The sequence below is a fragment of the Ovis aries genome, chromosome 15, assembly GCF_016772045.2.
Source record: "Ovis aries strain OAR_USU_Benz2616 breed Rambouillet chromosome 15, ARS-UI_Ramb_v3.0, whole genome shotgun sequence".
NCBI classification, from domain to species: domain Eukaryota; kingdom Metazoa; phylum Chordata; class Mammalia; order Artiodactyla; family Bovidae; genus Ovis; species Ovis aries.
Window position 1 is genome coordinate 53,061,320 of NC_056068.1, and position 23,921 is coordinate 53,085,240.

Sequence of the window (23,921 nt, forward strand, 5' to 3'; positions counted from 1 at the left end):
TGTCACCTCACTCCAGTACTCTTCCCTGGAAAATCCCATGGACGGAGGAGCCTGGTATGCTGCAGTCCATGAGGTCGCACAGAGTCAGACACGACTGAGTGACCTCACTTTCACTTTTCACTTTCATGTATTGGAAAAGGAAATGGCAACCCACTCCAGTGTTCTTGCCTGAAGAGTCCTAGGGACGGGGGAGCCTGGTGGGCTGCCGTCTATGAAGTGAAGTGAAGTGAAGTCACTCAGTCGTGTCCGACTCTTTGTGACGGCGTAGACTGTAGCCCGTTCAGGCTCCTCTGTCCATTGGGATTCTCCAGGCAAGAATACTGGAGTGGGTTGCCATTTCTGGGGTCACACAGATTCGGACACGACTGAAGCAACTTAGCAGCAGCAGCAGCACTATAGATTTATAACTGCAGGATGCAAGGTTACTAAGCCTTGGCAGCTGAGTACAAAACTTTGTGGAAACCAAAAACTGGTACTGCAGCCCCTCCTGATCTAATGAACTTCATGATGGAGCTGAAGATGGTTTTGGAATTTCTTTGAATAACAAACAAGAACTATATATGTCATCTCTTCCTCTCCAGATCTACTCCTTTTGATTGAAGAGAGAAATTTGAGTTGGAGATAAATTTATACATGTGCATCTCTGCTTCTGGATGGTAAAGGTAAATGCTGAAAGTGTTTCTGGGGGAGATAATCTAACCATTCTTAAGTAAAAGGCAAAGAATTTTATAGAATAACCAGATTGTTAGGTGAAGTCTTTTGTTCTGTTTTCTGTTTCTCGAACAGTACAGAACTCCTTAATAAACAATCAGAGCCAGCTTTTGGCAGCATGAGAATGACTAAAGGCTTTCTGGGATGTTATGGATGAAACTAATTGAAAGACTTGGAAACTTGGGCCAGAAGAACCTGCATGGAGTACAACAGTTAAGCCAGAGAAAACAAGCACAAACCAAGATTTAGATTCCTTTTAGGTTTCTAACTTTATTTTGTTTTACTAAAGAAAATGGAACTTAAATAGAAGAGCTAAACAGTTGGCTGAGATTTCCATGTAAAAAGCCATTATTCTAAGACTTACTATTATCACATTATGGAATAAAATATGATTTATTTCTTTGCCTCTGAGAATAAAAATGTTCTCAAACTTCTAGGAAATTACTGGTTCTTCTAAAACTATGGTGACACATAGTCATCATAACTTTTTAAAATCTGTTTTCATCACTCAATGGCGGTTCTGCATCAGTACACATATTGCTGAAAGCCAGTCAAACAATCAGTCACCCAGCAACTACTTCACTCCAGTAACCACACTTCCATGGCTAAAGGCAAATCAATCCCTAGATACTCCTACTCCTGAAAGTCTACCAACCACTAATCTCCACATTTTCCACAACTCTATTTAAGATCAGCTCCCTGTGTTGCTCAGAAACAAACCGTGCCAGAAACTATAGCTTTCCTGTGCTTAAGCTAGTGATGAACTCAACTTTTCATTTCAGATGTTGTATGGTGGTCTCTTTCAATATTTCTTATTTATGTCTCTGTAGATGGTATTAATGTCTTTCTTCTCATTTTTATTTTAGTAATTAGCTCTTCTTTCTTTTTTCATGGTCAGTCCAGATAAAGTTCTGTCAAGTTTGTTGATACATTTAAAGAATCAGTATTGATTTTGTCTCTTCTCTCCAGCTTTTCTATTCTCTTTTCATTTATTTTCAGTCTAATCTTTATCATTTGGCAATAAGGAGTTCATGATCTGAGCCACAGTCAGCTCCCGGTCTTGTTTTTGCTGAGTATATAAAGCTTCTTCATCTTTGGCTGCAAAGAATATAATCAATCTGATTTCAGTGTTGACCATCTGGTGATGTCCATGTGTAGAGTCTTCTCTTGTCTTGTTGGAAGAGGGTGTTTGCTATGACCAGTGCATTCTCTTGGCAAAACTCTATTAGTCTTTGCTCTGCTTCATTCCGTATTCCAAGGCCAAATTTGCCTGTTACCCCAGGTGTTTCTTGACTTCCTACTTTTGCATTCCAGTCCCCTATAATGAAAAGGACATCTTTTATGGGTGTTAGTTCTAAAAGGTCTTGTAGGTCTTCATAGGACCGTTCAACTTCAGCGTTACTGGGGGCATAGACTTGGATTACTGTGATATTGAATAGTTTGCCTTGGAAATGAACAGAGATCATTCTGTCATTTCTGAGACTGCATCCAAGTACTGCATTTTGGACTCTTTTGTTGACTGTGATGGCTACTCCATTTCTTCTAAGGGGTTCCTGCCCACAATAGTAGATATAATGGTCATCTGAGTTAAATTCACCCATTCCAGTCCATTTTAGTTCGCTGATTCCTAGAATGTTGACGTTCACTCTTGCAATCTCATTTGACCATTTCCAATTTGCCTTGATTCATGGACCTAACATTCCAGGTTCCTATGCAATATTGCTCTTTACAGCATTGAACTTTGCTTCTATCACAAGTCACATCCACAACTGGATATTGCTTTTGCTTTGGCTCCATCCCTTCATTCTTTCTGAAGTTATTTCTCCACTGATCTCCAGTAGCATATTGGGCACCTACAGACCGGGGAAGTTCCTCTTTCAGTATCCTATCATTTTGCCTTTTCATACTGTTCATGGGGTTCTCAAGGCAAGAATACTGAAGTGGTTTGCCATTCCCTTCTCTAGTGGACCACATTCTGTCAGACCTCTCCACAATTTTGGGTGGTTCATATCATGAACTCCTTATTGCCAAATTCAGACTGAAACTGAAGAAAGTAGGGCAAACCACTAGACAATTCAGGTATGACCTAAATCAAATTCCTTATGATTATACAGTGGAAGTGATAAATAGATTTAAGGGACTAGATCTGATAGATAGAGTGCCTGATGAACTATGGATGGAGGTTCGTGACATTGTACAGGAGATAGGGATCAAGACCATCCCCATGGAAAAGAAATGCAAAAAAGCAAAATTGCTATCTGGGGAGGCCTTACAAATAGCTGTGAAAAGAAGAGAAGCAAAAAGCAAAGGAGAAAAGGAAAGATAAACCCATCTGAATGCAGAGTTCCAAAGAATAGCAAGAAGAGATAAGAAAGCCTTCTTCAGCAATCAGTGCAAAGAAATAGAGGAAAAGAACAGAATGGGAAAGACTAGAGATATCTTCAAGAAAATTAGAGATACCAAGAGAACATTTCATGCAAAGATGGGCAGAATAAAGGACAGAAATGGTATGGACCTAACAGAAGCAGAAGATATTAAGAAGAGGTGGCAAGAATACACAGAAGAAGAACTGTACAAAAAAGATCTTCATGACCAAGATAATCACAATGGTGTGATCACTCATCTAGAGCCAGACATCCTGGAATGTGAAGTCAAGTGGGCCTTAGGAAGCATCACTATGAACAAAGCTAGTGGAGGTGATGGAATTCCAGTTGAGCTGTTTCAAATCCTGAAAGATGATGCTGGGAAAGTGCTGCACTCAATATGCCAGCAAATTTGGAAAACTCAGCAGTGGCCACAGAACTGGAAAAGGTCAGTTTTCATTCCAATCCCAAAGAAAGGCAATGCCAAAGAATGCTCAAACTACTGCACAATTGCACTCATCTCACATGCTAGTAAAGTAATGCTCAAAATTCTCCAAGCCAGGCTTCAGCAATACATGAACTGTGAACTTCCAGATGTCTAAGCTGGTTTTAGAAAAGGCAGAGGAACCAGAGATTGAATTGCCAACATCCGCTGGATCATGGAAAAAGCAAGAGAGTTCCAGAGAAACATCTATTTCTGCTTTATTGACTATGCCAAAGCCTTTGACTGTGTGGAAAATTCTTCAGAGATGGGAATACCAGACCACCTGACCTGCCTCTTGAGAAGCCTATACGCAAGTCAGGAAGCAACAGTTAGAACTGTACATGGAACAACAGACTGGTTCCAAATAGGAAAAGGAGTACATCAGGTCTGTATATTGTCACCCTGCTTATTTAACTTATATGCAGAGTACATCATGGAAAACACTGGGCTGAAAGAAGCACAAGCTGGAATCAAGATTGCCAGGAGAAATATCAATAACCTCAGATATGCAGATGACACCACCCTTATGGCAGAAAGTGAAGAGGACCTAAAAAACCTCTTGATGAAAGTGAAAGAGGAGAGTGAAAAAGTTGCCTTAAAGCTCAACATTCAGAAAATGAAGATCATGGCATCTGGTCCCATCTCTACATGGGAAATAAATGGGGAAACAGTGGAAACAGTGTCAGACTTTATTTTGGGGGGCTCCAAAATCACTGCAGATGGTGATTGCAGCCATGAAGGAAAGCTATGACCAACCTAGATAGCATATTCAAAAGCAGAGACATTACTTTGCCAACAAAGGTCTGTCTAGTCAAGGCTATGGTTTTTCCAGTAGTCATGTATGGATGTGAGAGTTGGACTGTGAAGAAAGCTTTATTGCCAAAGAATTGATGCTTTTGAACTGTGGTGTTGGAGAAGATTCTTGAGAGTCCCTTGGACTGCAAGGAGATCCAACCAGTCCGTTCTAAAGGATATCAGCCCTGGGTGTTCATTGGAAGGACTGATGCTGAAGCTGAAACTCCAATATTTTGGCCAGCTCATGTGAAGAGTTGACTCATTGGAAAAGACTGTGATGCTGGGAGGGATTGGGGGCAGGAGGAGAAGGGGACAACAGAGGATGAGGTGGCTGGATGGCATCATCGACTCGATGGACATGGGTTTGGGTGAACTCCAGGAGTTGCTGATGGACAGGGAGGCCTGGAATGCTGCACCTCATGGGGTCGCAAAGAGTCGGACATGACTGAGCGACTGAACTGAACTGAATTGAATCTTGATCATTATTTCATGCCTACTGCTTACTTTGAATTTAGTTTGCTTTTCCTTTCTAATATCTTAAAGTTAAAAATTAGGTTATTAATTTTGAGATTCCCCCTTTTTAATGTAAATATTAATTTAAGTATTTACAGCTATAAATTCCCCTCTAAGCTCTGTTTTGGGCTTCCCTGGTAGTTCAGCTGGTGAAGAATCCACCTGCAATACAGGAGACCCCAGTTCTATTCCTGAGTCAGGACGATCCCCTACAGAAGGGATAGGCTACCCCCTCCGGTATTTTTGAGATTCCCTGGTGGCTGAGACAGTAAAGAATCTGCCTGCAATGTGGGAAACCTGGGTTTGATCCCTGGGTTGGGAAGATCCCCTGGAGGAGGCTATGGCAACCCACTCTAGTATTCTTGCCTGGAGAATCCCCATGGACAGAGGAGCCTGGCGGGCTACAATCCATGGGGTTGCAAAGAGTCTGGCACTGCTAAGCGACTAAGCACAGCACAGCACAAGCACTGTTTTAGCTCCATCTCATGAGTTTTGACATATTATGTTTTCACTTTCACTCATTTCACAATATTTTTGATTCCCATTGTGATATCGTTTTTTGACCCATTGGTTATTTAGGAGTGTGCTGTTTAATTTCTAAACATTGTGGAACTAGTATTCAGTAACGGGCTTCTCTGGTGTCTCAGACGGTAAAGAATCTCCCTGCAATGTGGGAGACCTGGGTTCGATCCCCCAGTTGGGAAGATCCCCTAGAGGAGGGTATGGCAACCCACTCCAGTATTCTTACCTGGAGAATCCCCATGACCAGAGGGGCATGGTGGGCTAGAGTCCAAAGGGTCGCGAAGAGTTGGACACGACTGAGTGACTAAGCACAGCACAGCACAGCATTCAGTGACAGCCTCTATTATTTTAAAGAAAGCGTAGAAAAAGTGTGCGTATTATTTTTAAAATGTATTGCTTAGAACCAAAAATAAGTTAGTGTAGAAATAACGAAGTCAAAGGTGAAACTAGACAAGGTTAGTGTGATCAATTCTGGCAATGTACTTGAAAAAACATGAGAAGATAAAAGAAATTAAAGTGAACCATGTTATTTAGAATACAAACAGAAAGAACAAAATAAGAACTTAGTATATTATAACCACTTCTTTTACCATAAAGAATATAAGCAGTCAATGCATAAAAATAGTATTACAGGGACCTCCCTGTCAGTCCAGTGGTTAAGAATCCGCACTCTCAGTGTGTGGGAGCGTGAGTCCGATCCCCGGTCAGGGAACTAAGACCCCGCATACCGTGAAGTGTGGCCAAAATAGATTGTTACATAAATATGCTTCCCTGGTAGCTCAGCTGGTAAAGAATCCACCCCAATTTGATTCCTGGGTCGGGAAGATCCCCTGGAGAAGGGATGGGCTACCCACTCCTGTATTCTTGGGCTTTCCTGGTGGCTCAGATGGTAAAGAATCTGCCAGCAATTCAGGAGACCTGGATTCAATTTCTGGATTGGGAAAAACCCCTGGAGCAGGGAACAGCTACCCACTCCAGTTTTCTGACCTGGAGAATTCCAGAGACAAAGGAGCCTGGCAGGCTACAGTCCGTGGAGTCGCAAAGAGTCAGACATGACTCAGCAACTTTAACTTTCAAGAAAGAATTTTCACTTTGCGTAAGTGATAAGTAAAGTCAGCTTTAGAATTTAACGTTCTAATTAAGTTTAAATGTATTTTAAACTAGTTTTTGAAATCTTAGAATCATTTTTTAAATTATTTTTTAAATATTTCTTCTTCCCTCCTCTCCAAGTAACATTGAGTAGCATTGAAATATGAAATATAATACAGAGTAGGCTCATGTATACATACTTAATACATGACAGCTTGCATCATTTAGCTGACAGATTTGATTTTTCTGACAAGAAGCTTAGGTAGCCATTTGTGAGGACAGATTACTTTTAAAAAATCTGATCATCTCTGCCTGTAATACAGCTTGGCTTATGTGATTACTCCAGCGCTTAGTTGTTTTTAAGTCTCCACTGGGAAGAATCAGTAACATTAGGACTATTAGTTGTACACCCTATGACTCAGGATGAGCCCTATACTTTTAGATTAGAGTGAAATTGATCTTCAGGAAGTATTTTCCTATTGTAAGTACACCTTATCTGAGTTTAATGTAAGAATGTTCTGTAGGCGATAAACCTAACTCAGGTAGGACCTTAACACTGGCAGGCAGTCATCCTATACGTCCCTGTTTCGTTCCCTTGTCTTCTCTTCTACATGTCTTTTTCATTCCTTCTCTTCTCAGTCCACTGATACCTATTCCCATTGTCTCTACAGCGAATGAGGAGAGAAGTCCTGCAGAGTTCCATCCCATCTTCACTCACCTACCAGCATCTGTGCTCACACCCTGCCTAGGAAGTTGCTCTGTTCCTATAAACTTTTCATGCTCCTATCTGAAGCCAGTCCTTTCCAATAATGTTCCCTTCTGCCTCGTATCACCAATTTTTTATACTCTCCTGAATTATTTCCATCAATATACAAATATGCTGTTTTTTACTTCCATCTTAAACTACTGATTAAATTTTTTATTTTTTAGGATTCAAAAAAGTTTGAAATACAGATAGACTGTGATTTTAGGGGGTAAGAAAAGGACGGTATATGACAAAATATGTTCATTAGGAGGGAAACAAAGTTCAGTATTTATAAGACGTAACAGTGGAAACAGTGGCTGACTTTATTTTTCTGGGTTCCAAAATCACTGCAGATGGTGATTGCAGCCATGAAATTAAAAGATGCTTGCTCCTTGGAAGGAAAATTATGACCAACCTAGATAGCATATTCAAAAGCAGAGACATTACTTTGCCAACAAAGGTTTGTCTAGTCAAGGCTATGGTTTCTCCAGTAGTCATGTATGGATGTGAGAGATGGACTATAAAGAAAGCTGAGCACTGAAGAATTGATGCTTTTGAACTGTGGTGTTGGAGAAGACTCTTGAGAATCCCTTGGACTGCAAGGAGATCCAACCAGTCCATCCTAAAGGACATCAGTCCTGGGTGTTCATTGGAAGGACTGATGTTGAAGCTGAAACTCCAATACTTTGGCCACCTGATGGCAAAGAGCTGACTCATTTGAAAAGACCCTGATGCTGGGAAAGATTGAGGGCAGGAGGAGAAGGGGAGGGCAGAGGATGAGATGGTTGGATGGCATCACCAACTCGATGGACATGGGTTTGTGTGGACTCTGGGAGTTGGTGATGGACAGGGAGGCCTGGCATGCTGCGGTTCATGGGATCGCAAAGATTCAGACATGACTGAGCGACTGAACTGAACTGAATTAATATTTTTTTAAAGAGTGAAAGCAAATTCAGTAGATAATAGTAAATACAAAAGACAAAATAATTCAGTGTATCAGATCAAGGTATTTTTCAGTTACATTAGTATGTTACTCTCTACATATTTAATCTGTAACAACTGTTCTTTGAATGAATATTATGCCTAAAATTATTTATAACAAAACTTGCAGCAATATACAAATATTTTTACACATACTTAAAAAAAACATTCTTTTCCATTATGGTTTATCACAAGATATTGAATACAGTTCCCTGTGCTATACTTTAGGACCTTGTTTATCTATTCCAAACATAATAGTTTGCATCCACCAACCCCAGACTCCCAGTCTATCCCTCTCCTCCCCTCTCCCTTGGCAACCACAAGTCTGATTAAATTTTAAAAATCAGGGTCTTGAACAGTACTATAATATGCTACCATTCCTCTAAGACAAAGTGGAAACATGGTCAAAATTGCCATATTTTAAAATAATATAGTTGTGTTTATTTATTATGCATATATTTGTAAATATATGGTTTTGCTTATATTAAAATGGAAAGAAAAAACAAAAAAATGAATAAAAATTGTTTTTACAGGTGAAGGGAGCAGAAATGGAGGCTAGAATTCACTAAAAAAAATGACTTGTTTCATAATTTTGACTTAGAATTGTTGTATTTATGACTTTAGAATCAGGTATGGAGACTTCCCTGGCAGTCTAGAGACTAAGACTCCTTGCTACCACTGTGAGGGGGCACAGGTTCAATCCCAGGCTGGGGAACAAAGATTCCACATGTCATGCGGTATGGCCAAAAACTGATATAATTTTTTTTTAATCAGGTATGAAGGCACTCATTATTATTTACTGGAATTCTCACTCTCTGCTAATGCCCTTGCTTTAAGTTGCACTTAAGTGCTACACCTTTATCAAAATTTGCTAAGGAAAATGTTCTTCCCTTTAACCCATGCCATGAAAATGTCATTGCCTGCTCCATTCACTATTCTGAGAATGGTTTTCCCTTCCTGCCTGTTTGGGTAGGGGTTGTGGGGAGCCTAACAGTGTAGAGAACTACATCCTGATCCCTTTTTGACTTGTGTTATTCCTGAAAGGGACTGGGTGTTAAAATCCTTTGGGTTTGAGTGGTTACTCCATTTCTCTCTCTTTTTTTGGCTGTGCTGGTCTTTGTTGCTTTGTACTCCTGGCTTCCTCTAGCTGCAGAGAGCAGGGGCTGCTCTTGGTCGCGGGGCCCAGGCTTCTCCTTGCCGTGGCTTCTCTTGCTGCGGAGCGCTGGCTGCAGGCTCACGGGCTTCAGTGGCTGCATGTTTGCTGCAGGGCATGCGGGGTCTTCCTGGACCAGGGATGGCAGCCATGTTCCCTGGTCAGCACTAGAATGAACTCTCTCCTCCAATTGGAGCAGTTTAGGGCTTCTATTCAATCAGTTCACATCCATCCTGGGGTTAACTCCATGAGGACTCCAACAAACAGAAACAAGCGCATAGGTTAACAGTATTTATGGAAGACATTTTTATTGATATCTTGGATTAGATATTACCCTGGGTTCCTGCTGCCCCTTGTGCTTCCCTCTGAAATATCATCTACCTTACTACACTTTTTCCACCCATGTCTGTCTTCCTCACCAGACTGTGAGTGAACTGAGGGCAGTGGTGGTCCCGAATTATCTCTGTCTCTTAGCCTTTACAGTATAGATTGTGCGGGTGTGCATGCGTGCTAAGTCGCTTCAGTTGTGTCCAACTCTTTGTGACCCTATGGACCGTAGCCCACCAGGCTCCTCTGTCCATGGGATTCTTCAGGCAAGAATACCGGAGTGGGTTGCCATGCCCTGCTTCAAAGGATCTTGTTGGCCAAGGACCAAACCCACATCACTTACATCTCCTGCATTGGCAGGCAGATTCTTTACTACTAGCACCACCTGGGAAGCCCACTATATAGATTAATACTTCCCAGATGCTCAGTAAAGACTTCTTAAATGAATGGACAAATGAAGAAAATGATATTCAGCAGCTTGATGCTTACCATGGATGTGAAAACCACCACCATCCATTGTACCCATGGGAAGACTTGGACCAAACATTGAGAACTACTACTGGAAACTCTGTCCAATGGAATGATGCCTTGTCAGAGGTTACAATGAGATACAATATTCATGCAGAGCAGAACTGTATAAAGCCTAAATATATAGTTTAATTGTAAAGAAAATACTCATGTCACCATCACTCAGGAGAGAATGAAACATTGACGACACCTCATAAGCCCCTCGGCAGCCCTCTCTGAGAACAACCCTCTCCCTCTCCTGCAGAAATAACCATGATTTTGATGTTTGTAATAAATATACCTTCTCTTTTCTTCATAGTTAATGACATCTGTGTGCATTGATTAAAAATGTATTTAGCTTTGCCTGTCTTTAAGCTTTATACAACTGAAATCATATTATATGTGTCCTTTTGAGCTATGATTCTTTCAGTGCTGTGAGATTCTTCTAGGTTGTTGCATGTATACATAATTCCTTCATATTTTATTGGCATATAGTGTTACATTTTAGGAACATTTCACAATTTGGGGAAATGCTGCTGTTGCTAGATCATAGAATATGTGTGTCTTCAACATCATAAGAAAATGATAAAGTATTTTCCAAAATGGCTGTACCAATTAGCATTCCCACTCTCCACATATGAGAGCTCCATCCATTCACATCCTAGCCAACCCGGGTATCATCAGACTTTGGCATTTTAGCCAGTCTGATTGGCTTCTAGTGGTAACTATTTGCTGTTGTAATTTACACTTCTATTACTAAAGAGCTTGAACACATTTTCTTATATTTATTGGACATTTGTTTATTCCCTTTTATGCAGTTTTTTGCTCTAGCAGTATTTTTTTATGGCTTGACTACCTGTTTTAAAAATTGATTTGATTTTCTGTATATCCTGGCTATGAATCTTGAGTTTTTCTGTTGGTAATATACATAAGAAATAACTTATTTTGTTCTGTAGCCTGGCTTTCCAGTCTGTTTTTGGTGCCTTTGGATGAATAGAAATTTTACATATTAAAGCAGTCAAATTTATGCTTTTTTTCTTTACATTTAGAGTTTTAAAAATCTTACTTAAGAAATACTTTCCTTCTCCAAGATCAGGACTATAGTCTCTTACACAATTGTATAGTTCTGCCTTTCCTATTTAGGTTGAGATTGATTTTTGTATGCGTTTGAGGTAAGAGACAAATTTCGTCTTTTGACGTGTGGATATCTGATAGTTCTAATACTATCATACACTGATCTACAGTGTCATTTATATATCAATTGCCCATATATTCAAGGGTCTGTTTCTAGGCTCTCTGCTGTGTTTTATTGATCTATGTCTTAATATGTCTATCTATGTCTTAATAACTACTTTGTCTGCATTCTTGTCTTTATTCTTACTTTAGACCTATTATGTTAAAAAAAATCTAATTGATACTTTTAAGAAGATGCTTTACATACTGTATCTGACATTCTTATTTCTTTCCACAAAAGGACTGATTTCATTACTTAGCTTTTCATTAATTTTGGAAAGCGAAGCTCCAATAGTGCATTTTTGGTCCTGCTATAAGTCATTCTTTCCTTCAAAAAAATTTTGTTTATGGCATTCTCTCTTCTTAACACACAGGTATCCTGGGTACAGGATTAACTATATCTAAGGATCAAAAGTCCTCAGAATACCCTAGGTCTTGAGGACATGATATTTTGGTGATGGCTGCTTTGACATCCTTGTTCCTCAGCGTGTAGATGAGAGGGTTGAGGACAGGTGTGAGAATAGCAAACACCACGTTGCCCATGATGTGGAAGTCAAGAGGCAGGTCAGCCCTGTAGGCCACATAGGCTATGGCAATGGATGAGTAGTAAGTGCCAACCACCAGGAGGTGGGAGCTGCAGGTGGAGAAGGCTTTGGAGCGTCCTTCTCGGGAGCCGATGCGAAGCACTGAGGCCAGGATGTGGGCATAGGAGAGAAGCACCAGGAGAAGGGGCAGGAAGGACACCACCATGGTGATGCAGAAGCCCATGAGGGTCTGGGGGCTGGTGTCAGAGCAGGAGGCCTGGACCACAGCTAAGTGGTCACAGAAGCAGTGGTAGATGTGAGCGGTGTTTTCAAAAGCCATGTGGGAGGTCTGCACCACCGCCAGGATGGGCAGGAGGAAGGCGGTGGGCCAGGCACTGTCTGCCCGGGCAGCACTGGTCTGCGGGGTCATGGGCACAGGGTAATGCAGCGGGCAGCAGATGGACACACAGCGGTCATAGGCCATGACCACCAGGATGAAGGCTTCAGAGCAGGAGAAGCTGTGGAAGAGGCACATCTGCAGGAAGCAGGCAGGGGAGCTGAGGCAACGGTCCCCACGCAAGAATAAGGACAGCATCTCGGGGACAGTGGTTGTGGTGAAGAGGATGTCCAGGGCTGAGAGGCTGATCAGGAAGAAGTACATGGGTTTGTGAAGGCTGGGCTCTATCACCACGGCCACCAGGATCAGGGCGTTTCCCACCAGGATGAGCAGGTAGAAGGACAAGAAGATGAAGAAGACAGGGAGGAAGAAGACGTCCTGTAGAGAGGGGATGCCCACCAGGTAGAAGATGGGTGAAGAGTCTTTTGATCCATTACAGGCTGTGGCATACATGGTGGGAGAGAGCTATATGCCAGGGTGACAGGCTGTCAGAGCATCTGGAAACTAGATAAAACAGAAGTTTGGAAGGAGAATTCTGTATAGTTCTCTCTACGATGATTGCAATCCAAATCATTTATGACTGAGTTTAGAGGACTGGGGCTATCATTCTTCCATCTTAACCCACAATTTTCTTCTTCCTTCTTCCGTAATGTATTTAGTAAGTACCTACAGTGCACAAGGCTGTGAGAAGGTAAATAAGGCACATACGGGCCCTGCCTTTACAAGGCTTAAATTCTAGTAGAAGGATGGTGGGTTTAAAAGCAAACCACATAGGCGTTCCCTGGTGGTCCAGTGGTTAAGACTCTGTACTCCCAATGCAGAGGGCCTGAATTCAATCTTTGGTCAGGGGACTAGATCCCACATACTGCAACAAAGATTCCCTGTGTGGCAACTGAGACCCAGAAGAGCCAAAGAAATAAATAAATATTTTTTAAAAGCCAATCACATGGTTAATTATTAGTTATAGCTATGATAAGTGCCTTGAAAGAGCTTCTGTTCCTTCTCTGCTCCATGTCCCACAGTATCTTTTGAGCATCAGATCTTAGATGATCGCTTAAGATTCCTACGTCATTGCTTCTTCTTTTGCTCTTGTTTCAAGTTCTACTAAGTGACATCACTCTACCACATCACTAGAAAGATCTGATTTTTCCAATATTTTTTGCAGCATGCTGCTTGCCCAGCTTACTCATTACCCAGGGAAGGGCTCCCCTTTCATATTTCGGGTTCAGAAACTCTGCTGGTTTCTCTCCCTGCCAAGTTCTCTGGGTTCTCTTTCATTCATGTTTCAGTGATGGGATGGACCCAGGCCTTCAGAGGGACTGCCCTCTTCCTGATGGAGCCCAAGCTGATGGTGCATCTTCTCCTTTAGGGTCTGTCAACATCCTTCCTCCTGGCCGCCACTGCCCAGCCAGTCTTGTATTTAGCTCTTTGATGCCAACTGTGGTGTGGGCATCAAATATCAGCTCAGAAGACACAAGGAGCTGTCATGAGAGCTAGAAAGGACCCAGAGAACTGAAAACTGTAGCTGCCCAAATAGAAAAACCTCATACCGTAGGTTGTTCATTAAATGTGCACTGGGGTCAATTCAGGGACTGCTGAGGCAATTTTGGTTCATCCCTACTTCAAGATGAGCCTCTAATGAGCAGTCCAGGTAATTTTATGTTTACAATTCTATCACTGCTGTTTGAACTCTATTGATGTCATCAAGCAACTGTCCTTGAAATTCTTAGGAACAACAGCTACTTTCTTTCTTGTCTAAAACAAATGCAAAACAGACTAGCTACAAACACCCCTCATGTCCTGTAATCAGAGACTGTCCGACTGGAACAAAAAGGTTTTTTAAATCTTCAATTCCAACCCATTGCCCCTACCCCACACTTCTTGCCCACCTTTAAAAAATTCACTAGTTTGCTCTGTGATGTGTACAATTTGGATTGTACAGTCTGGCTTCTAGATTTGGAAGTGGGAACCGGCAACTACTTTGTCCAAAATGAGCACAGGAAGGACAACTGTCCTGTGTGTGTGCTCCTGGAAAGAGAATCTCAGAGGCCACACCCAGGACCTGGCAAGACACTGACCTGATTGTCTCCATGTTAAAGGGTTCACTCTCAGCTAACCAGAACCCTGGTCCAACAAGTATGGTCACCAGGTTTTTTTCACACCTGAAGGAATGCAGACTGCAGTGCCCTGGACATTTCTGCTCTCAGAGAAGCATCTGTGGCTGCTGGTCCTGGGTGAGGCAGAGCAGGGGGTTGGAGGGGCAGAAAGGCAGGGATCTGAAGCCAGAGGGGCCCTAAGGGAGCCATCAAGTCAAGTTCCCTTCCCCCTTGCAAATGGAGAGAGGGATCCTGAGACTCCAGAGGAGAAGTGGTATGTGGTGTTTCACACCAACTGGTGCTGGACTGTCCAACAGGCAGACTAGGCATATGCTGGGTCATCAGCCAAGCAGGGGCACCAAGAATAATTTTGGAAAGAATTTAACATTTAATCTTTCAAAGCACAATTCAGCTGGCTATCTTAGGAAATATCTAGAGTTAGCTGGACTTTCTTACACTATTTTCGAGGTTAGGGTTCTCATTTTGTTCTGGATTGCACACTACATCTGAGTGACACAGACCTGTGCTTAGGATCTTTTGTTGCAGTTCTTAACCACTCAGTCGTGTCTGACTCTTTGCAACCCCGTGGTCTGTAGCCCGCCAGGCTCCTCCGTTCATGGGATTTCCCAGTCTAGAATACTAGAGTGGCTTGCCATTTCCTTCTCTAGGAGATCTTCCTGATCTCAGAATCGAACCTGCATCTCCAGCATTGCAGGCAAATTCTTTACCGCTGAGCCACTAGGACCTAATAGGTACTATTTCCCAGGGTACAGAACTTGCCCCAGCAGGTCCTCCCTGTTGGGATTGTCTAGGAGAATGTTACGGTGCAGGTGGGGACAGGGACGGATAGAGAATCACCAAGGAGCCAACCTGATGTTTTGCTTCACGTGCATCATCTTCTCCCATCATCCAACCCTGCCAGGGAGTAGTTGTTCCCTTCAGCATATGAGAAACTGACGGTTGGAACAAGACCCTTGTTTAAGGCAATGGTTGGTGAAGGGTAAGAGCACAGATCATTCTGGAGCCAGCCTGCTGTAGAAGAACCCTGCCTTTAGCAACCAGAAGTCCTGGCTCCTGGACCAGCTCTGCCACTCACTTCTTGTGACTCTGGCTTATGGCTGTTAGCATAACTGACGCCATCTTGGCCCCTTTCAGTGTCTCCTGTCCTTCCACTGACCCTAACCAGGATTGTACTGTGCAGTAAACCACTTTTTGTCATCAAGGGCTTTGTAGTTAACAGATATTGTTTAATAATGAGGATCATGTGGCCTCTATGCTGTTAGTCCCCAAACAATGCTGAAAATCTTCTGTGATGTACTCCCAGCACTCACGAGACCGGTCATCCATTCATTAACTTGATTTAGGAATGCTTATCCTGTCTCCAAGCACTTACCCCCATGCCCTAGATTAACTATAAAATTGTCCCAGTGGCCCCTCCATGGTGCATAGTGCAGCTATGAATGCCTCCAGATTGTTGTCTGCTTGATCCTGATAAGTTACCCTATAATAAAACCACCTTGTAAGTTACCCTATAATAAAAAGATCCATTGATCATATGGAGCTGCCTGCCTCATTTTACAGTCTCAGAATGCCTTCTCAATTTGGCAGGTAATTTTCATTCTCTCCATCCTCCAATACTTGGTTTTCTCATCTGTGTAGTGATGGGTTTAGAGGAAAAGAACTCTGAGGGGTTTCTAATCTGATGAACCCTTTCCCAAGCATCCGCTCTGTGTCTGGCGGAGCACATGTCACATGGTCCATGACTCAAAGGGAAAGGGCGAGGGTGAGGGCTCTCCCAGCTAGGGAGCACCTGCTGCCCAGCCAGGGGCTTTATCTGCAGCATGTCCTGAGGGCTTAGTGGTCAAGTGTGTGCACTATGAGTCAGAAAGGACCGGATTCCCATCACAGCTTCTAATTGCAGCTTATTTCCTTCATCTGTGACCCCCGGGGTTGCTGAGTCCTGCAGAGAATGCTTAAGCAATGCTACACAAGAACCTGGAACAACTATAAACCCCAAGTGGGCTAGTGTCTCCAATGTTACTGCTGCCATCAGCCTTGCTTTCCTATGGAAGCCCTTGACCAGGACGATTTGAATCCCACCTCTGAGCACACAGACCAGACAGGGTATGTGGTCCAAGGCCCCGCAGCCCACATATACACAGCAACCTGGCTCCTGGGTGCCTGCCTGTTGTGCACGTTCAGCTAGTCTCCCTGATCCCTGGTCCCAGTTCTATCCCTCCCTCCCACATCCTTGCCCTGTCTCCACACTCTGGTCTTTGCTGAGCTCTGGCACGTCACCCCCAGCTCACTCACCTGCCAAGTCCTGTCTACCTTGATGCCTCTCGTGGTGTCCCCTATGTGTCTTCCAACCTGGCTGGCAGAGAAGAGCCTGGTAGCAGATGGGCTATGGCTAATTAAACCCCTAACTCTCCCTTTTGGCCAGGCCTGCTGGAGTACTATCCCTCGAGGCAGGGCTCCTTTGGGGCACTGAGCCTCCTACTCACCCAGGATTGAGTTCTTTATGTTGGGATGGGATTTACCTCTGAGATGTTCCAATAATGAGAACAACATTGTTAATAGCCCTCATGGGTTCCAGAACTTTACAACCAATGGGGCAGCTTTTACTGACATTATTCCATTTGGTCCCCAGAACAGCCAAGGGAGACAGGCAGGTCAAGAGGAGGAAACTGAGGTCCAGAGAAGTGAAATGACTTACTGATGCTTATGATAATGTTTAGTATTAAAGTTACATGGCAGACCCAGAACTTCATCCCCAGAACCGTACTCTGCATATGGATCAGGGCAGAGGGTCTAAATAGGGTCCTGGGTTTGAATATCAGTTCTAATGTATTTTAGCTATGGTTGGGAAGATCCCCTAGAGAAGGGATAGGCTACCCACTCCAGTATTCTTGGGCTTCCCTGGTGACTCAGACAGTAAAAATCTGCCTACAATGTGGGAGACCTGGGTTCAGTCTATGGGTTGGGAAGATCCCCTGGAGGAGGGCATGGCAACCCACCCCAGGATTCCTGCCTGGAGAATGCCCATGGATGGAGGAGCCTGAAGGGCTAATCCATGGGGTTACAAAGAGTCAGACACAACCGAGTGACTAAGCACAGCATGTCACTTCAGGCAAGTTACTTGAACTCTGAGTCTGAGTTTCTCCATCTATAAAATGGAACATAACAATATTACCCATCTCATAGAGTTTTTGAGAGGATTTAATGAGATAACTTAAATTGAAGAAAGTAGGGGAAACCACTAGACCATTCAGGCATGACCTAAATCAAATCCCTTATGATTATACAGTGGAAGTAAGAAATAGATCTGGCAGACAGAGTGCCTTACAAACTATGGACAAAGGATCGTGACATTGTACAGAGGACAGGGACCAAGACCATCTCCAAGGAAAAGAAATGCAAAAAACCAAAATGGCTGTCTAAGGAGGCCTTACAAATAGCTGTGAAAAGAAGAGAAGCAAAAAGCAAAGGAGAAATGGAAAGATAAACCCATCTGAATGCAGAGTTCCAAACAATAGCAAGGAGAGATATGAAAGCCTTCCTCAGTGATCAGTGCAAAGAAATGGAGGAAAACAATAGAATGGGAAAGACTACAGATCTCTCCAAGAAAATTAGAGATGCCAAGGGAAAATTTCATGCGAAGATGGGCTCGATAAAGGACAAAAATGGTATAGATCTAACAGAAGCAGAAGATGTTAAGAAGAGGTGGCAAGAATACACAGAAGAACTGTACAAAAAAGATCTTCATGACCAAGATAATCATGATGGTGTGATCACTCCCCTAGAGCTAGACATCCTGGAATGTGAAGTCAAGTGGGCCTTAGGAAGCATCACTATGAATAAAGCTAGTGGAGGTGATGGAATTCCAGTTGAGCTATTTCAAATCCTAAAAGATGATGCTGTGAAAGTGCTGCACTCAATATGCCAGCAAATTTGGAAAACTCAGCAGTGGCCACAGAACTGGAAAAGATCAGTTTTCATTCCAATCCCAAAGAAAGGCAATGCCAAAGAATGCTCAAACTACTGCACAGTTGCACTCATCTCACATGCTAGTAAAGTAATGCTCAAAATTCTCCAAGCCAGGCTTCAACAGTATGTGAACCATGAACTTCCAGATGTTCAAGTTGGTTTTAGAAAAGGCAGAGGAACCAGAGATTAAATTGCCAACATTCACTGGATCATGGGGAAAGCAAGAGAGTTCCAGAGAAACATCTATTTCTGCTTTATTGACTATGCCAAAGCCTTTGACTGTGTGGATCATCACAAACTGTGGAAAATTCTTCAAGAGATGGGAATACCAGACCACCTGACCTGCCTCTAGAGAAATGTGTATGCAGGTCAGGAAGCAAAGTTAGAACTGGACATGGAACAACAGACTGGTTCTAAATAGGAAAAGGAGTACGTCAAGACTGTTTATTGTCACCCTGCTTATTTAACTTATATGCAGAGTACATCATGAGAAACGCTGGGCTGGAGGAAACACAAGCTGGAATCAAGATTGCCAGGAGAAATATCAATAACCTCAGATATGCAGATGACACCACCCTGATGGCAGAAAGCAAAGAATTAAAGAGCCTCTTGATGAAAGTGAAAGAGGAGAGTGAAAAAGTTGGCTTAAAGCTCAACATTTAGAAAACTAAGATCATGGCATCTGGTCCCATCACTTCATGGGAAATAGATGGGAAACAGTGGAAACAGTGTCAGACTTTATTTTGAGGGGCTCCAAAATCACTGCAGATGGTGACTGCAGCCATGAAATTAAAAGACGCTTACTCCTTGGAAGAAAAGTTATGACCAACCTAGACAGCATATTAAAAAGCAGAGACATTACTTTGTCAACAAAGGTCCATCTAGTCAAGGCTATGGTTTTTCCAGTAGTCATGTATGGATGTGAGAGTTGGACTATAAAGAAAGCTGAATGCTGAAGAATTGATGCTTTTGAACTGTGGTGTTGGAGAAGACTCTTAAAAGTCCCTTGGACTGCAAGGAGATCCAACCAGTCCATCCTAAAAGAAAACAGTCCTAAATATTCATTGGAAGGACTGATGTTGAAAATGAAACTCCAGTACTTTGGCCACCTGATGTGAAAAACTGACTCATCTGAGAAGACGATGCTGGAAAAGATTGAAGGTGGGAGGAGGAGAGGATGAGGTAGTTGGATGGCATCACCGACTCAATGGACATGAGTTTGAGTAAACTCCAGGAGTCGGTGATGGGCAGGGAGGCCTGGCATGCTGTGGTCCATGGGGTCGCAGAGTCAGACATGACTGAGCAACTGAACTGAACTGAATGAGATAACAGACATAGGGTATTTGGAGTGAAACACAATTATGTGAAAATTACTCCAGGAGTTTTGTTTGCATTTTCTAGCAATACCCAGGGGAGAGGCTGCCTGCATACATTCAGTTTCCCAGGGGATTAGTGATGTTCATCTCCTACAAGGGAAGATGTACTTTTCATGGTCTCTTAGGGTCTCTATATGCCTAACAGCTGGCTTTATAGATACTGTACTTCTATAGGATGTCAACAGCTGGCATCGAAGCTTGGACTGCTTAGTACCCAGTAGTTGGTTTGTTCTACTTATAAAGTTACTCTCTTATTCCCTTTCCCCCAAAAAGGAAAGCAATGAGGGTCAGGTTCAGCACACCTCTATCTTAGGGTATATGTGTGTGAGTTGTTAGCAGCCAGCACTCAGCTCCAAGAGGACAGACCACTGTCTACTCCAGTCTATCCCTTGAACCTCTCAGATTCATTCACTTTTTAAAGTTTTTCTAACATGGACCATTTTAAAAGTCTTTATTGAGTTAGTTATAATATTGTTTCTTTTTTTTATGTTTTGGTTTTTTGCCTGTGAGGAATGTGGGATTTTAGGCTCCCCCACCAGGGATTGGAGAAGGAAATGGCAACCCACTCCAGTACTCTTGCCTGGAAAATCCCATGGACAGAGGAGCCTGGCAAGCTACAGTCCACGGGGCCGCAAAGAGTTGGACATGACTAAGCGACTTCATTCACCAGCAATTGAACCCACATCCCCTGCACTGGGAGGCAAAGTCTTAGCAACTGGACCACCAGGAAAGTCCTAGATCCATTCACTTTTCAGAAGTTCACTCCATTTGGACATAGGGTTTCCAGAATTCTGACTGGTCACATTTTCGAGGGAAATTTCCAAGAAAAAGATCAGTTGAATTGACGACTGCCCCTGCTGCTGCAGTCAGTCCCAAGGCTGCAAGCAGTCCTGCCCTTCTTCCTCCTCTCTCACCCATTCTAGTTCCCCTTCCCCTTTTCCTTCACACTCAATCTTTTCAGTGGCTCTAGATGGAGTTCATTCTAGCATGGTCCAGATCCTCGTCCATGTCAGTTCTGAACTCCTGGTTGCTATGCTTCATCATGCTATGGTTGTTTTCATGGCCCACTAAGAGTTAGAGTTGGCAGAAATAAGAAACGCTCACTTGCCTGAGTGCCGACCTCCCAGTCCCCATTATGGAAGAGCAGTTTTCCTTCCTCCTGAAGATCACGGTAAATTGCCCTTGCTAACATGGTAACTCCTTTTTATGACTGCTGGTCTGCTCTCACAGTGAGCTTAAAATGACCAGGCAGAAGTTGTAGCTTTAAATTTAGTGAGATTTATTGTGTCTCCAGTTGAATCAGGACTGCTTAATCCACAGAGGCCAGAGTCATCAGGACTGGAGACACACATTTCCCCAGCTGGGTCACTGAGGGTAATGATGAGTGGAGCCACTCTAACTTCCACCCGCCAGTTCTTGGCAGGAAGCATCACTTTTTAATGGACAGCCAAGCTGAAAATGGATCCATTCCACTGGACAAGAACACGGACCCTCTTACCGCTCCCTGACTGGAGAAGCTAATGGTTTTCTTATGCAATCTTTTCAAGCCTCTCCCCCAACTGTATTGCTGATTCATGAATATTTGCTAACAAACAAGTGATATCAATGCCAAAAATAGAAGAACTTACAGGAAAATTTTCACATTGAATCAAATGCTAACTTCTTGGCTCCTTCAATCCCCTCCCCTGTTGCTTCTCTCGGTCATATTGCCTTATAGTATTTCTTTGGGTCTGACTCTGCAGTTAAACTATAAATACCACAAGAGCAGCAAATAGGTCTGGTTTATTTCTGTGCAGATCAAGTAAAGATTTTTAATATGAATCACTGAATGATCAAATTTTATTCATCATGTTAATGACTGGGGGAAATTGTGAAAATCAATTATTCTGTAGCACCAGTGGGAAGACTTCTTGATCCGTTATTTGAGGACTAGGTTTTAGATATTTGATCAACCAAGTGAAGTCAATTTGGATTGCTATAATTCATTTAAAAATGTTTATTGTGTTTATTCTGTACTGCATACTGTCGTTTGTGTCCAGGGAGCTGAATTAGTTGTAACTGTGGTTGTGAGAGTTGGACTGTGAAGAAAGCTGAGTGCTGAAGAATTGATGCTTTTGAACTGTGGTGTTGGAGAAGACTCTTGAGAGTCCCTTGGACTGCAAAGAGATCCAACCAGTCTGTTCTAAAGGAGATCAGTCCTGGGTATTCTTTGGAAGGAATGAGGCTAAAGCTGAAACTCCAGTACTCTGGGCACCTCATGCGAAGAGTTGACTCATTAGAAGTTGACTCTGATGCTGGGAGGAATTGGGGGCAGGAGGAGAAGGTGACGACAGAGGATAAGATGGCTGGATGGCATCACGGACTCAATGGACGTGAGTCTGAGTGAACCCCGGGAGTTGGTGATGGACAGGGAGGCCTGGCATGCTGCAAATCATGGGGTTGCAAAGAGTGGACACGACTGAGCGACTGAACTGAACTGAATTGAAGGATCAAGGGCCCTGGAATTCCCTAGGTTCTGGGGACATGCCATTTTGGTGATGGGTGCTTTGACATCCTTGTTCCTCAGTGTGTATATGAGAGGGTTGAAGACAGGTGTGAGAAGAGCATACACCACGTTGCCCATGATGTGGAAGTCGAGGGGCAGGTCAGCCCTGTAGGCCACATAGGCTATGGCAATGGATGAGTAGTAGGTGCCAACCACCAGGAGGTGGGAACTGCAGGTGGAGAAGGCTTTGGAGCGTCCTTCTCGGGAGCTGATGTGAAGCACTGAGGCCAGGATGTGGGCATAGGAGAGAAGCACCAGGAGAAGGGGCAGGAAGGACACCACCATGGCGATGCAGAAGCCCATGAGGGTCTGGGGGCTGGTGTCAGAGCAGGAGGCCTGGACCACAGCTAAGTGGTCACAGAAGCAGTGGTAGATGTGAGCAGTGTTTTCAAAAGCCATGTGGGAGGTCTGCACCACCGCCGGGATGGGCAGGAGGAGGGTGGTGAGCCAGGCACTGGCTGCCAGGGCAGCACTGGTCTGCGGGGTCATGGGCACAGCGTAATGCAGTGGGCGGCAGATGGACACACAGTGGTCATAGGCCATGACCACCAGGATGAAGGCTTCAGAGCAGGAGAAGCTGTGGAAGAGGCACATCTGCAGGAAGCAGGCAGGGGAGCTGAGGCAACGGTCCCCACGCAAGAATAAGGACAGCATCTCGGGGACAGTGGTTGTGGTGAAGAGGATGTCCAGGGCTGAGAGGCTGATCAGGAAGAAGTACATGGGCTTGTGAAGGCTGGGCTCTATCACCACGGCCACCAGGATCAGGGCGTTTCCCACCAGGATGAGCAGGTAGATTAAGAGGAAAATGACAAAGACAAGGAGGAAGAGGGATTCGGGCAGAGAGGGGATGCCCACCAAGTAGAAGACAGGTGAGGAGCCCTTTGATCCATTGCAGATGGCTTCCATTGTGAGTCAGTGCTGGACATCAGCAGACAGACTGGAAATATTAGTACATTTCTGTAAACCGGAACAAGCATGAAAATGTCAACTGAAACATGTATCTTTTTCTTTCCAACCATGGATTTCAATCCTAACAGTTTCTTTGTGCCTAGAATTTCATTGCACAATTAAGATGCCCAGGATGATGAGTTGTCTAAGGAACATTGGTTGCAAAGCTGGTCCTGTCTGGTGGGGAAGAGAAATGGACATAAACCTCTAAAGGGCTGTCAAAGGACGGGTAGAACACATACCAAGAACTGGGGCCAGTGTGAGCAGCTCCAGGGACGCACGGAGTCCCACATGTGAAATAAGTTTCTTACAATCAGCATTATCCCATGTGGCAAAAGACTGGCTTGAAAATGAGCAAATTTCATATAACTGCTGCTACTGCTGCTAAGTCACTTCAGTCGTGTCTGACTCTGTACAACCCCATAGACGGCAGCCCATCAGGCTCCCCTGTCCCTGGGATTCTCCAGGCAAGAACACTGGAATGGGTTGCCATTTCCTTCCCCAATGCATGAAAGTGAGAAGTGAAAGTGAAGTTGCTCAGTTGTGTCCGACTCTTAGCAATCCCAAGGACTGCAGCCTACCAGGTTCCTCCATCCATGGGATTTTCCAGGCAAGAGTACTGGAG

At 43.6% G+C, this 23,921-nt stretch overlaps 2 protein-coding genes across 2 annotated transcripts; both read right to left on the minus strand.

Moving 5' to 3' along the window:
- Positions 1-3,153: 3,153 nt before the first annotated feature.
- Positions 3,154-12,815, minus strand: LOC101106108 (olfactory receptor 2AT4-like; the record flags this gene model as incomplete). Its single annotated transcript, XM_004016714.5, has 2 exons — positions 11,873-12,815; positions 3,154-3,164 (listed from the first exon to the last, which is right to left on the minus strand). Coding segments are annotated over exons 1-2 (936 nt in total), but the record flags the coding sequence as incomplete, so codon positions are not given.
- Positions 12,816-14,547: 1,732 nt separating this feature from the next.
- Positions 14,548-23,329, minus strand: LOC101106361 (olfactory receptor 2AT4-like). Its single transcript, XM_027979875.2, has 2 exons — positions 22,301-23,329; positions 14,548-14,574 (listed from the first exon to the last, which is right to left on the minus strand). Exons 1-2 carry the CDS (start codon positions 23,252-23,254, stop codon positions 14,548-14,550), a joined length of 981 nt encoding a protein of 326 aa, XP_027835676.1. The 5' UTR covers positions 23,255-23,329.
- Between the last annotated feature and the right edge of the window lie 592 nt (positions 23,330-23,921).